The sequence below is a fragment of the Carcharodon carcharias genome, chromosome 9, assembly GCF_017639515.1.
Source record: "Carcharodon carcharias isolate sCarCar2 chromosome 9, sCarCar2.pri, whole genome shotgun sequence".
Classification (NCBI taxonomy): domain Eukaryota; kingdom Metazoa; phylum Chordata; class Chondrichthyes; order Lamniformes; family Lamnidae; genus Carcharodon; species Carcharodon carcharias.
This window is the reverse complement of record NC_054475.1, coordinates 46,530,106-46,544,645: the sequence shown is the minus strand read 5'-3', so window position 1 is coordinate 46,544,645 and position 14,540 is coordinate 46,530,106. Positions and strand designations below refer to the sequence as shown.

Genomic DNA, 14,540 nt, shown 5'->3' with positions numbered 1-14,540 from the left:
GCCTATCTGGCCTTGCATTGCATTTGTGCGTAATGAACAATGAGTGCTTTTAACCTGATCATTACTTCAGCAGCAGACTTTGGGAACATGTGTGTCTCCTAATTATGCAACATACAGCTAATATATGTGATAATATATTCTTGGGGAAAAATGGAGGCGAGAAAAAAAGATTTGTTTGGGTGAGGTGTGGAATAACAACACATTTCACTGGATTTTTTCATTGGTCTGACCTCAAGCTATTGACTTAAGATCGTTGGGCAATTGGACAGCCTGGCTGTATTTGAGGTTCATTGCTGTTTGCCTGTAGTTGACTGCACCTTTTCAAATGATCTTTGTGAATGCTATCTTTTATAGACAAGTGGATCAATGCCTAGTACCCATCAGGCGCGAACACAACCAACTTCCTCAACTAACAGTTCGAACAGCATTAGCCAGTACTTTGAAATGTATGATGTGAAAGAATCATCTTATCACAGTCATATCTCGCGACTGGATTTGCACATATGTGATGATGGTTTCTCGCTGGAACAAGGTACTAGCATTCACGATGCTGCAACTGACCAAGTTTGTATTTCATTGTAATTTATGCACACCCAAAGTTATTCTGAGAATACGTGTAAAATGAAAAAGCTAGATACTGATTAAGGTTTTGCGGGGAGAGCAGGTTTTCATCCCAAGAATGCTAAACATTACAAGTAAATTTGTGTGCTTGATAATGTGGGAGTGCTATGAAATGTCACTTTCTGGAGGATGGTAGGGTAAATGCTTCTTTTGTTTCAGAAAAAAAATCCCTACTTTGGCCAAAGATGTTTTGTAATTTCCTAGAGCTATTTTCAGTCTCTGAACGTCATTTGTGGGTGGCGGGGTGGTGGTATTATGCAGTTGTTAACAAATGTATGAGATGAGGTAAGAAAGGAAAAACTGTAGATGCTGGAAGTGCAAGGTTCCTCCCAGAATCATGCCCATCTTTCATGCCAGTCTTTGTTTCAGTCTGTCCAATCAGATTTCCATCCCTGCTGTAGTTCTTTATGTAACATTTTGTTTTTTCGTGCAGGAGGATCCAAGCATCGAGTAGCTGGCGGCGCTATACAGTTAACATTCAGAAATTTGAGCCTGGATTACTACCCCTTCCACTGGGCAAGTGAGTGAGTTCTGTTGCCAAAAGGACTGGATGCAAAATGGAAGTAATTAGATACTTAACAGTTGGCTTCTTGAGCTACAAACTCATCATCCAGGAGTTGTACAGGATAGCAGGAGAGAACCTCAAAAATGGAAAGAAAAATTAAGAAACTTTGAATAAATTATTGAAGTCTTTGCTTTGTTCTTCATATTGTTAAAGATAGGAAATGTCTCAGACTCATTTCTGTGGGCATATTGGCCTCTTGAGTTGAGGAAGAGGCCATGTGTAAAATTTGAATTAGTTTCCTATTAATTTGCAGCGATCCCAAACTGCTCATACCAGTTGTTGTAGAATTTATTCATTGGTTAAACAACTATTCTAAGACTAGCTCTTCCCAAGCCCTTGAGCCATCAAAATTAGAACTGGACAAACCACAGAATGAGAAATATTAGCAGAAAACTGAATGCTTAAGGTTTGAGGATCAGATTGCCAGAGCCAAGTGGTCACACAGGCTTAGTTTAGCCAAGCATGGTTGAAGGACCTTCAGTATCAAAACTGGCTTTATTATAGTACTAACTTGTAGGTTGGGTTTCAAGCAGTGGACATACACTTCATTGAAGTTGTCACTGCTACAAGGTGATATCATGGGGATTAGGTTATGCCATATTGAGAGCCACTCGAAGGGGTTTCAGACTTCATCCTTCACAATGAGGTTATCATTAATATATTGCTCTTAATGACTCTGCTCTGCTTGTAGATGATAGTTGCAAACATTGGGTTAGACACTGTGAAACAATGGAAGCTAGAACACGCTGGGCCCAAGACCTGCTTCAAGAGTTTCAGTCCAAAGTGCAAACAATAATAGATCATCATGAAGACACAACAGCTGTAAGATCACCAACAAAAGAATCTCCTGGCAAAAGAAAAGGTATGTGTTCTTGCAGCTAGATTTCTTAAATGGTCTGGAATTCAGAAAAATCCTAATTTTATAAACCCATAACTCCTCAATTGAATAGAGGGAAATAGAGAAATCTGAGTTTTTATTCCCAATTTCACTAGCAATTTTAGTCCAATGATCTCTTGATCTCTTACTGTTGATTTTCTCCCGACCACCACTTGCCCACCCTGTGTCAATTTTCTACTCCTGGTGAATTAGCAACTTTTTTTTTTGTTTCATGGTCCCACAGAAAAGCTGGTTCAAATAGAGCTTGGATGAAATCAAAACAACTTGCTGGAAAAACAATGGTCTGGCAGCATCTGTCGAGCGATAAACACTTTCTGGTTTTTCTTCAGAAGAGTCACGTTGGACTTGAAATGTTAACTTGGCTTCTGTCTCCACAGATGTTGTCAGACTTGCTGAGTTTTTCCAGCACTGTCTGTTTTTACTCCAAATGTCCAGCATCGTAGTAATTTGCTTTTAGTTCGGATACAAGTTACACTTAGAAAATATTTATGTAAACCAAGAATATGTTGATGATGACTTGCAGTTCTGACAGTTTTCATGATCTCAGGCTGTCATAAAGCACCTTGTAGCCAATGAGGAAGTTGTAAAGCGAAGTCACTGTTGTAGTGTATGAAACATGCCAGCCAATTCACACACAGGAAGCTCCACAAACAGAAATGTGATCAATTTTTTTTAGTTATGGTTGAGTAAGAGTTGAAGATTGTCCAGGCCACCTATCTGATAAATCCAGGAAATGTCCAGGCCACCTATCTGATAAATCCAGGAAATGTACAGATTAAGTGTGTCTAGCAGCCTTGTCCAGAAGTCAATAATTTAAAGAATATTTAGTGTATGCAAGTGATTTTTTTCAGCACTGAGCATTTTAATGGATTATGTTATAGTTAGATTATTATGACAGTCCTGTGCTATTTTAGCACGCTGTACATTATAACCAAAACTGACTTTCTGTACTGACCATACCATGCACGTTTTTTTTAAGGTCACTATTCTGATGTTGTGGTATCATGAGAATATTAATGGCCAAAAAGGAGACCATTCGATCTATCGGGTCTGCATCAGCATTTTTCGTTTTGTGTAGAGCTGTCCAGCTGGTCAAACTCCCTATAGCCATGAACTTTTTTCTCCATGTTTACCCAATTCCCTCAAACTGCACCCTGTCAGGCAATGAATTCCAAATCCTAACCACTCATTGCTTTCCCATCTCCCCTTTGGTTCTTTTGCCAGTTACCTTAAATCTGTGACCTTTAGTTATTGACGCTTGAAGCATTGGAAACTCTTATCTAATCCATTCATAATTTTGTCTTAGTCTTCTCTTCTCTCAGCAGCACAACCCCAGATTCTCTATCCTAATCATGTAACCTTAATCCCTCAACCCTGAAATCACACTATTAACTTTCTATACCGTCTCCAAAGCCTTCATGTTTTTCCAAAAGAGTGTTGCCCAAACTGGCACAGTACTTCAACTGGAGCAGAATTTGTGTTTTTGTCTTGGTTAGTGTAATTCCCTTGCTTTTGTCCACTATTGATAAAAAAAAACCCAGGATCCCATATGCTTTAACTGCTTTGTTAACATGTCCTGCTACCTTCAAAGGTTTGTGCAGAAAGAGCATCAGGTCTTGCTGTGCTTGCACTCCCTTAAAATTGTACCATTTAACTTGTTTTATCTTTCCTCATTCTGCCCCTCCAAAATGTATTGTCATGCTGGTCTACTTGTTTATCTGATTTGAAGTCTGTTACGTATTACATTCTGTTCTTTGCATAATAAGATTCTAAAGTAATGTAACTTTGCTGTTTGCATATCTAAGCAAACAGATAATGATGTCCTTGCTCTGGATCTTTCTCATTTTATTCTTTCATGCTCCCTGGTTTTGAGGTGCATTCGCCTTCTGCCTGTAGCTTGTAAGATAGAGCATTTTTGAGCATGAGCTGCCTAATTTCTCCAAATTAAACTGGCCCTTAACCAGTCAATAGGATTATCACTACCTGTGAACCTGGCATTATAATTGTTTCATTATCTCTAGAACCCATATGCTGTTCTCATCTTTCAGAGGTTAAAGTTTGATAATTTCAGTAAAAATTGTTGCATTGATAGGGGATCAAGAGTTCTAAAATCCATACCCAAGATGCATTTCCTGTGTCAGCCATGGCTCAATTGGCACCACACCCTTTTGAGTCAAAAGGGTGTGGGTTCAATTCCCACTCCTGAACTTAAGCACAAAAATCAACACTAGCACACCAGTAGCACTGAGAGAGTGCTGCAATACTAGTGGTGCCATCTTTTGGATGAGACGTTAAATCGAGGCTCTGTTTTTGCCATCGCAGTTGGACATAAAGATCCTATAGTAGAGTTTTGCAGAAGGGAGGGGAGGTTGTTGTGGCCAATATTTCTCTCTCAAAAACCATATTATTTGGTCGTTATCACCATTGCTGTTGGTGGGGCCTTGCTGGACCCAAATTGGCTGCCTCATTTCCAAACAGTGACTGGGCTTTGAAAGTACTTATTGGCTTTAAAACATTTTGGAACATCCTGTGGTCATGAAAGACACAATATAAATGCAAGTCTTTTTTTTGATTTGCTGCAACTGTAAAAGAAATCTACAATTCAAATTCATTTAATTGCACCTTGTTTTGCACTCGTCTTAAATAGAAAATATGGAAAAAAAACTCAAGGTCAATGAACACCTTTACTTCCAACAGTCTAAGTTAAACCAGTGAATACTTGTGAATTACAAGTTGATCAAAAAATGCCTATCACTGTGTTGCATATTGAATACAATATTGGAAATGGAACAACTTAATTACATATAGAGGGAATTTACATTGCAAACTGGATTTCAAACCATCATTTAGCTATATTTTGATCATTGGAATGTTAAATTTGAAATACACATCAGAAGAAACTGTTAGCTTTTTTGTCAGGTTTATTTTTGAAATAAGTAAGCACAACAATCATTCTCTGCCAGCAAGATCCCACAAATAAGATAACTAATCAATTCTGTTTTTCCTGGTATAAATTGAAGAAATAGTTTTACCCAGAGTATTGAATTCCCTGCTGTTAAATAGTGCTTTGGGATCTACAACATCTATTTGAAGGGCTGGAACAGACAAACTGGGCTACAATTTAATGTCTCATCTGATGGAAACCACCATCACAGGAGTCAGATTCTGCTTGAGCTACTAACCTTTTGTCCGAAAGGCAAAATATGCACCAAGTTAGGTTGCAGGGAAGGGTACGCAGTCCATTAAAACTGCATTATATGATAGAATTTCAACTGGATAACAGATCACAAGCAACATGCACTCTTGTAAGATTTCGCAGTAGGTGGTAAATTGCTGAGCCCTGGACTCATGTTTTCTTAAATGACAAAGACCATCTGAATCGAGAACTTGAGTTACAAGATTTACCTTTTATGCAGAGAAACTTGGAGAATTTTCACAGTACAAAAACATAGAGCTACGATGTGACTTTACATGTTCTAATGGCCCTTCTAAGAAATGATGGCTAATTCTGTATCTTAACAAGAGAATTATAGGCCAAGCCACTGGAAGGAAGTTGGACAGGTATAAATTGATGTTGCTGCTCTCCGAGTTTCTGGGTTGATTAAAACTTGAGGCGTAGGTGCTACCAGATCTTATGAATTTCATGAATCTGAATTCTGAGACAGGGCAAGAATCATGAGTGATGCTGCTAGGTCCTGATGTTATGGACGGATAACCCAGCCACAGTTCTCAAAAGCTACAAGAGATTGTTTCAGCAGTCTTATTTGGTCAACTGGTCTGGAAAGCTGTGGACTGAGTTCAGAAGGAGGGGCTGGATTTTTTTACCTTGGATAAATAAGCCAACAGGGGGAAAAATGCAGTGGTACACAACCTACACCTAATTCAAAGGCACAAAATTCACATTCTCTAATTCAATTTCTTTTATCATTACATTCCTATTTTCATGTTGCTTGGATTTCTTATTTTGAATGACTAAATAATTCAATTCTTGTCTGCACGAAAACTTCAAATTATCTGGCATAGACTGGTCACGCCTTCCATACTCTCAGGAACCCTTGGTGCACTTGACAGCAAATCACTCTTCTGTCAGAGAAGGCAGCAGTCAGTGAATGCACAACGTTGTCCCAGAAACAGCAAATTACATAAATCACGAGTTAAAATGTTTAAGGATAAATATTGGCCAGCATTCTGAGAGAAATTAATTGAAAAAGTGTCATAAGATTTTTTCCATTCAATAGAATAGTCAGATGGAAGCCGAATTTTAATACCTCATCTGAAAGTCAGTACCTTCGACAATGCAGCACTCCCTTAAAACTGCATTTAATGTCAGACTACAATACTTCATTCTTGAGAAGCTGTATCTTCAATTTTTGAGGTGCTAATTGACTGAAGCAATTCAGTAAATTTCCAGTCTTCAGTTGTGACAGAATCTGTGGTTTCAAAGCTTGTATTTTTTGACGCCCCTAATTGAAAAGGGAATTCATGTTTAACTTATATTGATTTTGGATTTTAGAATCTGGTGGTTACCTAAGATATTATTTAGTGTTTCAAAAAAAATGTTATCGACCTCGACCAAGGTCATAACACTGTCAAATCTTATAGTTCAGATGTTCTTATCAATGACAACAATTGTTTCTCTAACTGTACAAACTTCATGCTTTTGTATGAAAAGGCAAAGAAGCAATATTGTTCTGTTTTTCTGGGCATTGTAATGTTGGTTTCCATACTGTTCAGTTCTATTTCTGCCTGCAATGATGTGATTGCTCCATGATTGATGATATCCTCTGAAAATGGTTATCTTTCAACGAGAGTTCGCATTCTCAGGGGATGTTCCTAATTCATGGGGAGGCAGTGGCATTGTGGTATTGTCACTGGACTAGAATTCCAGCGACCTGGGGTAATCCTCTGGGGACCTGAAATAAAAGTCTGATGATGACCATGAAACAATTGTCATTTTAAAAAAAAAAAACACCTTTAGGGAAGAAAATCTGCCATCTTCAATTGGCCTGACCTACATGTGACTCCAGACCCACCACAATGTGGTTGGCTCTTAACTGCCTTCTGAGCAAGGGCACTTAAGAATGGGCAATAAAGTGCTGGCTGAGCCAGTGATGCCTGCATCCCATGAACGAATACAAAAAAATGCCAACTATAAGAGGCTGATTCTCAGTGACACAAGGAGGCTGTGTGTTAATATGGTGTAAACATTTGCATTATTGGTTTGATTTTGTGCTGGAAAGTTGACTGAGATTATAAGCGTAACAAAATTTGCTCTAAATCAAATTGGCAGCCAATTGAGATTTTATAACTGGAATGTTGCAAGAGCTGCTTACTTGCTATAGTTTCCAAGTTTGTGCATAACAAGGAATTTGTCATAGCTCGTAGCTTATCTCAACTTGATAAAATGAACATCAATTGACTTGCCTAAGGACATCAACCAGGATAGATCCCATTAATTGTGAGAACAAGATTTTTTTTTTAAACCATGCTACAAGTGAAGTGGAAGGGATGAAGAGGGCGAGACATTGGCAGATTTTTGATCAGCCTATTGGCAAATAACCAATGAGAAAAAGGCAAGGTCAGGCAGGGAATGACAAACACAGCAAAGGGCTCAATGAGCAGGTTTACAATACAACATTGCTAGTTGTCGGCCTAGGGGCCCAGAGCTAGACCTAAAATGAAGCCTGTCAACTTTGCAATTCTCATTGCTTCGAGAAAGAAGGGTAATGGGAAAAACAATTCAGTAAATCCAGAAACTGCATGGGGTATAAATTTTTACTACTTTGTAAGGAGTGAAATAATTTTCTTTGACAGGTCTTCATGATTAGTTATAATTCTGCTTTACTTAAGACAATAATTATTCCTGTATAAATTTTGTCTCTATTTCTCCTATCAAAAAGATTAAGTAAGTCCACATGAGGGCATGTGCACAAAACTCCATCAGTTTCAGATCACAAGCAGGTTCTATTGTTAAACCCCCTAGATTGTGTTATTTCTACACTCCTCACTAAGATGTGTGGATTGCTTAGGGGAATGATCAGAACTGGCACACCAGAGAGAATATCTCCAAGGCCCACAAACTTGTCAAACTGTGTATTACTGTGTAATTTCATGTAGTTACTGTGACACTTTGCATATTGTGCCACTTTCTAATTTAGTGAGCATTAGATAAGTTCAGTAAAATAATCAGTGGCCTACGGAGGACTAGGGTTACTGGTATTAATAGTATTTTCTGAGATAGTTTAGGAGACCTTTGAGTGGCTTAGAAATTTTGTTTCTGCATTTTTTATAATAATCTAGCAATTAAAAGCATGATTTTAAAATTTCACATGATTCAATCAGGGAAATTACACATTGTTTTTCATGCTGAGCTATTTCCTTTGAAACTTGGATTCATGTTGAGTCAGGAGGTTTCTTCAAGCTCTGATACGGACATGTATAAACAGAAAAGCTAGATGGTTGCCTGTGTCAAAGATTTAAAGGAGTTATTAACAGTTGTAGTATCAAGCACTGTGTTGGATCTCAAGTCAATGCTAGAAGCATTGGTCACCTGTCATTGGGAAGTGAAGTGTAACATCTTGTATTGCTCATAACACATATTAAGGACAGCATGAGTGAGAACTGCTGAAATCCCTGTTCCCTTCTCAACTGTTAGTAATCAGTAATCTTTTGAGAGGACTGGGTGTGTGTGGTCTTTTTTGTTTTAAACTCCTGATTGTGTGGACAGTTTGAATAACCAGCAATAAGTTTTCCATGGGCTTAAACAAAAAGATATGATTTAAGTATTCACCATGAAATCTAACGCTTCAACATCCACTCACACAAACATGCTAAAGGAAAGTACAGTTAAAGAGAATAATGCACTTTTATAAACAAAAAGAACAGTTCATAATTCACCTGATTGTCTTGTTCTGGAAAACATGCATTGCAGGCCTGATGAAAAGACATCTTCACTCCTGAAGTGTAGTCTGGGTAAAGTCAAGAGCTGAAGTTTTATGCCGAAGTCATTTTCAGCATTTTCTTTCTGCAGGTCATGAAGCTATTTGCTTGTAATCTTGGTACCAGGAGGTCAGTTTGCTTTCTTAGTGGACCCATAAAGGAACAGGTTTTGGTGGTCTTATGATGTTATAGCCTCCGGTTCTTAAGATATTATTGCCCTTTCTGCAGACAGCATTTGAAGATTAAATAGGACAAATGTGGCTGCCTTACCATGTGACTCCTCACATTGTGGTCCCTTTACCAAATATGGTGGTGGTGTTAGGTTGATGGGCCACATCCTGGTTTATTGTTTTAAGACATTCATTCTGAAGGGGGTTAAGACAGTCAGTCACTTCAAAAAGACCCATTCAATTCACAAATGTCTTCTGATGATCTCAGGATAAGTGTAGTTGACTGCTGTGGTTGTCTGGAATGTGCCCTTTTGTCGCTGTTAGACAGTCAGGAGTTTCTGAAATTGCTATCCAGGTCATTGGACCTTTTGGCCAATTTTGCAGCTGCACATTGTTCATTTTGAAAAGAAAAGTTTCATTTCAGAGTCCACATTTGTATCGTAGAAATTACGAATATAACATGCCTTCACTGGACATGACCAGTATTGCCAATTGGAATAATTTTTAGTTCTGCTTTTTAGTCCAGCAAGTATTCCAGAATTTCTATTGTGCAGGTTGGCTGAGATGTGGTACAGAGTTTAACTTGATTTGCCCCAACTCCTTATTGCTATCCAGCAACCCCTTCTGCTAATAAGAGTAGAAATTAGGTGAGAATGGGCCACAGCTTCGTTTTAATGTTGATTGCATTTGGGTAGCTTTCCAATGTAAATGAAAATATAACTTAATCACTTTTTTGAGGTTCCAGAAGGCCTGTGGAATTAAATTGTCCCAAAGAGTCATAACATAAGAATTTAGGGGCCATAGAAACCCTTGAGCCTGCTTGCCATTCGTTGAGATCCTGGTTAATCTTCTTACCTCAACTCCCCTTGCCTGTCCTATTGATTCTATTCTTTCAACTACCCATCAACCTTATTCTTGTATATTGTTGTTGATTAAGCATCCACAACCCTCTGGAATAGAGAATCCAAAGATTGACAACAGTCTGAGTGGAGAAATTGCCCTTTGTCAGAGTCTGAAATGGCCCACCCCTTTAATATTGAGACTTTAACTCCCTAGTTCTAGTCTCTCCAACCAGGATAAACAGCCTCTTGGCATCTACACTGTCAAGCCCTGTAAGAATTTAAATTATTTTAATGAGATCACCTCTCATTCATCTAAACTCCAGAAAATGTAGATCCATTCTATTCAATCTCCCCTCATTGTACCATCCTCACATCCCAAGGCATCAATCCAGTGAACCTTCATTGCACACCCTCTGAGGCAAGTATATCCTTGCTTGAGTGAGGAGACCAAAACTGCACGCAGTAATCCAGGTGTGGTCTCACCAAACCCCTGTATATTGAGTTCTAAAGTTATGGTTAGTTTGCATGAAGTAGTAAATGTTTTATGTTAATTCTTGGTTGGGTAGCAGAAGAATGCCATTCAAGTGAGACTTGTACCCTGGACAGCTTTGATAGTTAACCTCTGATTTATGCACCTTAGCATAAAGTTGTAAGAGAGCATCTTGTTCACAGGAGACGTTACATAGTAATGATGTTGTGCTTGTTCAACACTAGAAGAATACTGGTTATTGAAATACCCACTCCTGTTTTCTTTGCACCAGGGTCACCGACTCGAAAAGTAACTGCTGGCAAAAGACATGCAAGCGATCAGTTGGCATCAGCTGCTACTTCTGATTCTCGGCAACCGCCATGGAGCAGGCTGCGCTCGAGCTGCGTGGTTGTTCGCATTGATGACTTGGATGTTTATCAAGTAAGGAGGGGGTGTTGGATGTTCATTTTCTGCCTATTAGGCTGCTGACTCTACTGCTTTTATTGGTCGAGTAAGCTTGGGAATTGCGGCATAAACCTTTCCAATTAAGAAAACATTACTTCATTACACTCATGGTGGAAAATGTTAATTGCTCTAAGTCCTATTTTGTTTAGTTACTCAAGTTAGTAGCAAACTCCAGCTGGTAGAAAAATTATCTCTTCAAATGGACCTAGAGTGTCTGTGGACACTCTAGGATGTGACAGTAGAGATCACATATTCTTTGAAACTCGATGCCAATCTGAAACTATCGGTGATTGTGAAATGCAGTTCTAGCCCACCACATTGTTGCCAAGCTGGAATTGGAACAGGAGGTTGACCTGCTTGGCTTCTACTGATCTCACAAAGCACAAGCAGCCATGAACAAGTACACAAAGCAGCATGCAGCTGCAGCCCTTTCAATGTAAACTGTATTTTACTTCCCCTTCATAGGGAAGTACTTCAACCAATTAATGCAGTCAGAATTAAGAAGTTGCCATATTTGAAGCCTGGGGGGCCATTTAACAGTTTGAGAGTTAATATATTAAAGTATTGTAGCACTACACCCTAGTTTGAATTTATTTAACTGATTTAGTGTCATCCTTGAGGCTCTTTCTTTATACCACAGCTATGTACCAGGTGAGGAATGCTTCAAAGGAACCTTTTATCTGACCCTAGCTTTGAAGCTAAATCACTTGAATAAATAAAAATTATAGTTACAGCAAATTACATATCCCACGTGCCGAGGCCATCCTCCAGCAATAGAAGCTGCACTATCACTCCTTGCACTGTATGTCTGCATATTACCAAGCCTGATGTCTTTGGAGTAATATAAAACTTTAACTCTCTACGATTTTTCCATATAATATTTGATTTGGTCTCCCTTCAAATTTCAGCAAGGAATGTTTCTGGCCATAATATCATTGCTACAGCTTCCAAATTTCATATAGCCCAAGTGAAAACTATCTTAAGGTAATAGCATTTCTGTCTTCAGTCCTTTAGATTTATACGCTCATAAGATTGCTATCGAGCATTTGCTTAGATCATTAGCAGGAATACTAGATTAGAAGTGTAATTCAGGGGCAAATGAATGTCTCATATTAGGAGTAGAAAATTTGCAAGGGTTAGACATGAAACCTTTCAATTTGTCAAGCCAAGACCAGAATTTAAGAGAGAAATTTTATGTAGTAAGTGATTTTATTGGAAATCATTTTTAATTACACGCTTCAAAAAAGTGATTGCTTTCTCAATTCAGTTTCCACAAATGGATGCATTTTACATAGTGAAGAACATTCTGTTCATTGTGAAATCACTTATGTCTTGCTCATTCTTCTTTACCTAATTTTATGTACTTGGGCTCACTAAGCCATTTCTTGAATCTTTCTAGCCTCCTGTTGCCAGCCATCATCGTAATTAACCATGTAAAAATAAAAGCCTGGCTTTTGCCTGTGTGTTTGAGTTTGATCCTCAAATTGAGACTTCTCCCTTTGCCTTTGCAAGACTCCAATCTTTTGAAGTCATTGTCACTCACCAATCAAGCCATGTTCTTATTACATGTATTTGGGTCACCCTTTTTTTGAGTCACTATAATCTGTTCAATGCTAGAGTCTGATTTGAAGATCTGCATTGAATGTTACTGACGTCCACTTGTCTACTGGCGTTGAATTTTTTCTGTGTGTAGCCTGCTCTAAATGATAAAAAATGTGCCTCATCATAAATTTTATTTGATGAACGTGCCCTAGGAAGTCTAATCCCCATCCTTAATTGGAGCTCAACACAAAAGCAAAATACTGTGGACGCTGGAAATAAAAGCAGAAAATGCTGAAAATACTCAGGTCTGGCAGTATCTGTGGAGAGAAAGTTAACATTATAAATTTTATCATTGACCTGAAATATAACTCTATTCCTCTCTCTACAGATGTTACCAGACCTGCTGAATATTTGACATTTTTTGTTTTAATTGTTTAACTAGAACTCATTCAAGACTCATGGACATCAGAACCAATCATGGTGTTTGTCATGTAGGCTGAGCAGTTGTAAGAGCACTTGCTTCAACTTATAGTCAAATCCTCCTAATCTGTGCATTGTGTTGGCTACCTTTGTCGGTTATCCAATGTGCAATGATTAAGGCAGGTAGGTTTTTTGAGGGCACAAATCTAGAAACTTGCAAATAGATTGCACAATATTCATATTTGTTGCTGATCAGGATCTAGTGGATGAAATCACAGCTGCTTCCCAAATGGACATGCTGTAAGGCCAACTTGGAGAGTGTTTCTTTGCAGTCTATCTGTCAAATGTTTATGTGGAATTGCTTGAATGCTTTCTCTGAGCATTGTCTTCAAGATGGCAAGCACATTGACACAGCAGAGCTGTGTCAATGCCTTGACCCATAATAATGAGTGTTCTTGTCTTCTATTTATGCATTATTTCAATCCATATATCTATGGCATTTGATTAAGCAAGAATTTTAACTCTAATGGGTTTGGTCTGTTTTGTCCTAATAAATATACGTTAGGCTTCACATAGAAAACTGCTTCACTTTCTGCCTCTCTCGACTTGTAGCTTGCATTTTTTTTGTGAATGTCACATTCAGTTATTGAGCTCTTCTGCATGTAATCAAAGTAGGGCGATATCCTATATGTGCAGTTGTGGAAGCACACACGATCAGAGTTAGACAGTGTGAAGTATTTTAAAGACTTTGTGTCAAAATGCTCTGTCATCTTCTCCCTCCCTGGATGCTGAAGTATATACGGAGCTTATGTTTAACAAGGCACACATGCACACAGCACGCACAGCAAGCACACGATTCTTGTGGAAAATAGATTGAACTTCCATGGTCTAGGGCACTCAAATATTCTGTCTTGCTGCCTACCTCTACACTTGAGACTTGACAGTCAAAATGGTATGTAATGGGAATGATATGAAGTAATGTCGTCAGTACTTTACTGCAGGTGGTGATTCAGCACCATTTGAAGTCTAGGACCGTGGTTCTAAATGTTTATCCCCCTCATTTCATCCTGTTTTCTTTGTGGTTTTAATGTTTCTCCTTGAATTTGTGCTTGAAGTTTTGAATCTGTGTTAATCCAAGTTTCTAGTTAAATTTGTTACTTCAAGGTTTAGTTGATCTTTTTACTATCTTCATCAACCACACGTGTATTGATATCTGGCTCCTGACCATTTAATGGCTGTATTGTAGTAAAAGGAGCAGTGAAATTAGCTTCAGTGTCTGCCTATAGTTTTGCGTGGTGAGAGAGAGTAACTATCTCACTCTTAGATGTGTTTCTCAACGTAGTCAGTGATATCCTGGATCTTCCAAGTGTAACTGGGAACCTATAATTGATGGTGTCTAAAAGATGTAAATAAGCTTTTATTGGTTTCTTCTCTCCCCCCACCCAGCCACCTTTTTTTACACTCTCTTTGATTTGACAGTGGGAGGTGGGGTTAGCTGGAGCTGATTAGATTGTGATGAGAATTTCATTTTCAACACAAACCTGCCATTCCATGGTGCTCTGCATCAATTAACTTTGAATGCCTGTCTCTAAAAAAAATTATGTTCTAG

At 38.5% G+C, this 14,540-nt stretch overlaps 1 protein-coding gene across 1 annotated transcript in view; it reads left to right on the top strand.

The window, feature by feature from the left end:
• uhrf1bp1 (UHRF1 binding protein 1) overlaps window positions 1-14,540 on the top strand; it is a 159,549-nt gene that overhangs the window by 90,585 nt on the left and 54,424 nt on the right. The window contains exons 8-11 of the mRNA XM_041195586.1: window positions 355-532; window positions 1,055-1,141; window positions 1,878-2,048; window positions 10,797-10,945. Coding sequence (XP_041051520.1) covers window positions 355-532; window positions 1,055-1,141; window positions 1,878-2,048; window positions 10,797-10,945 — 585 coding nt within the window. The remainder of the gene's footprint in view (window positions 1-354; window positions 533-1,054; window positions 1,142-1,877; window positions 2,049-10,796; window positions 10,946-14,540) is intronic.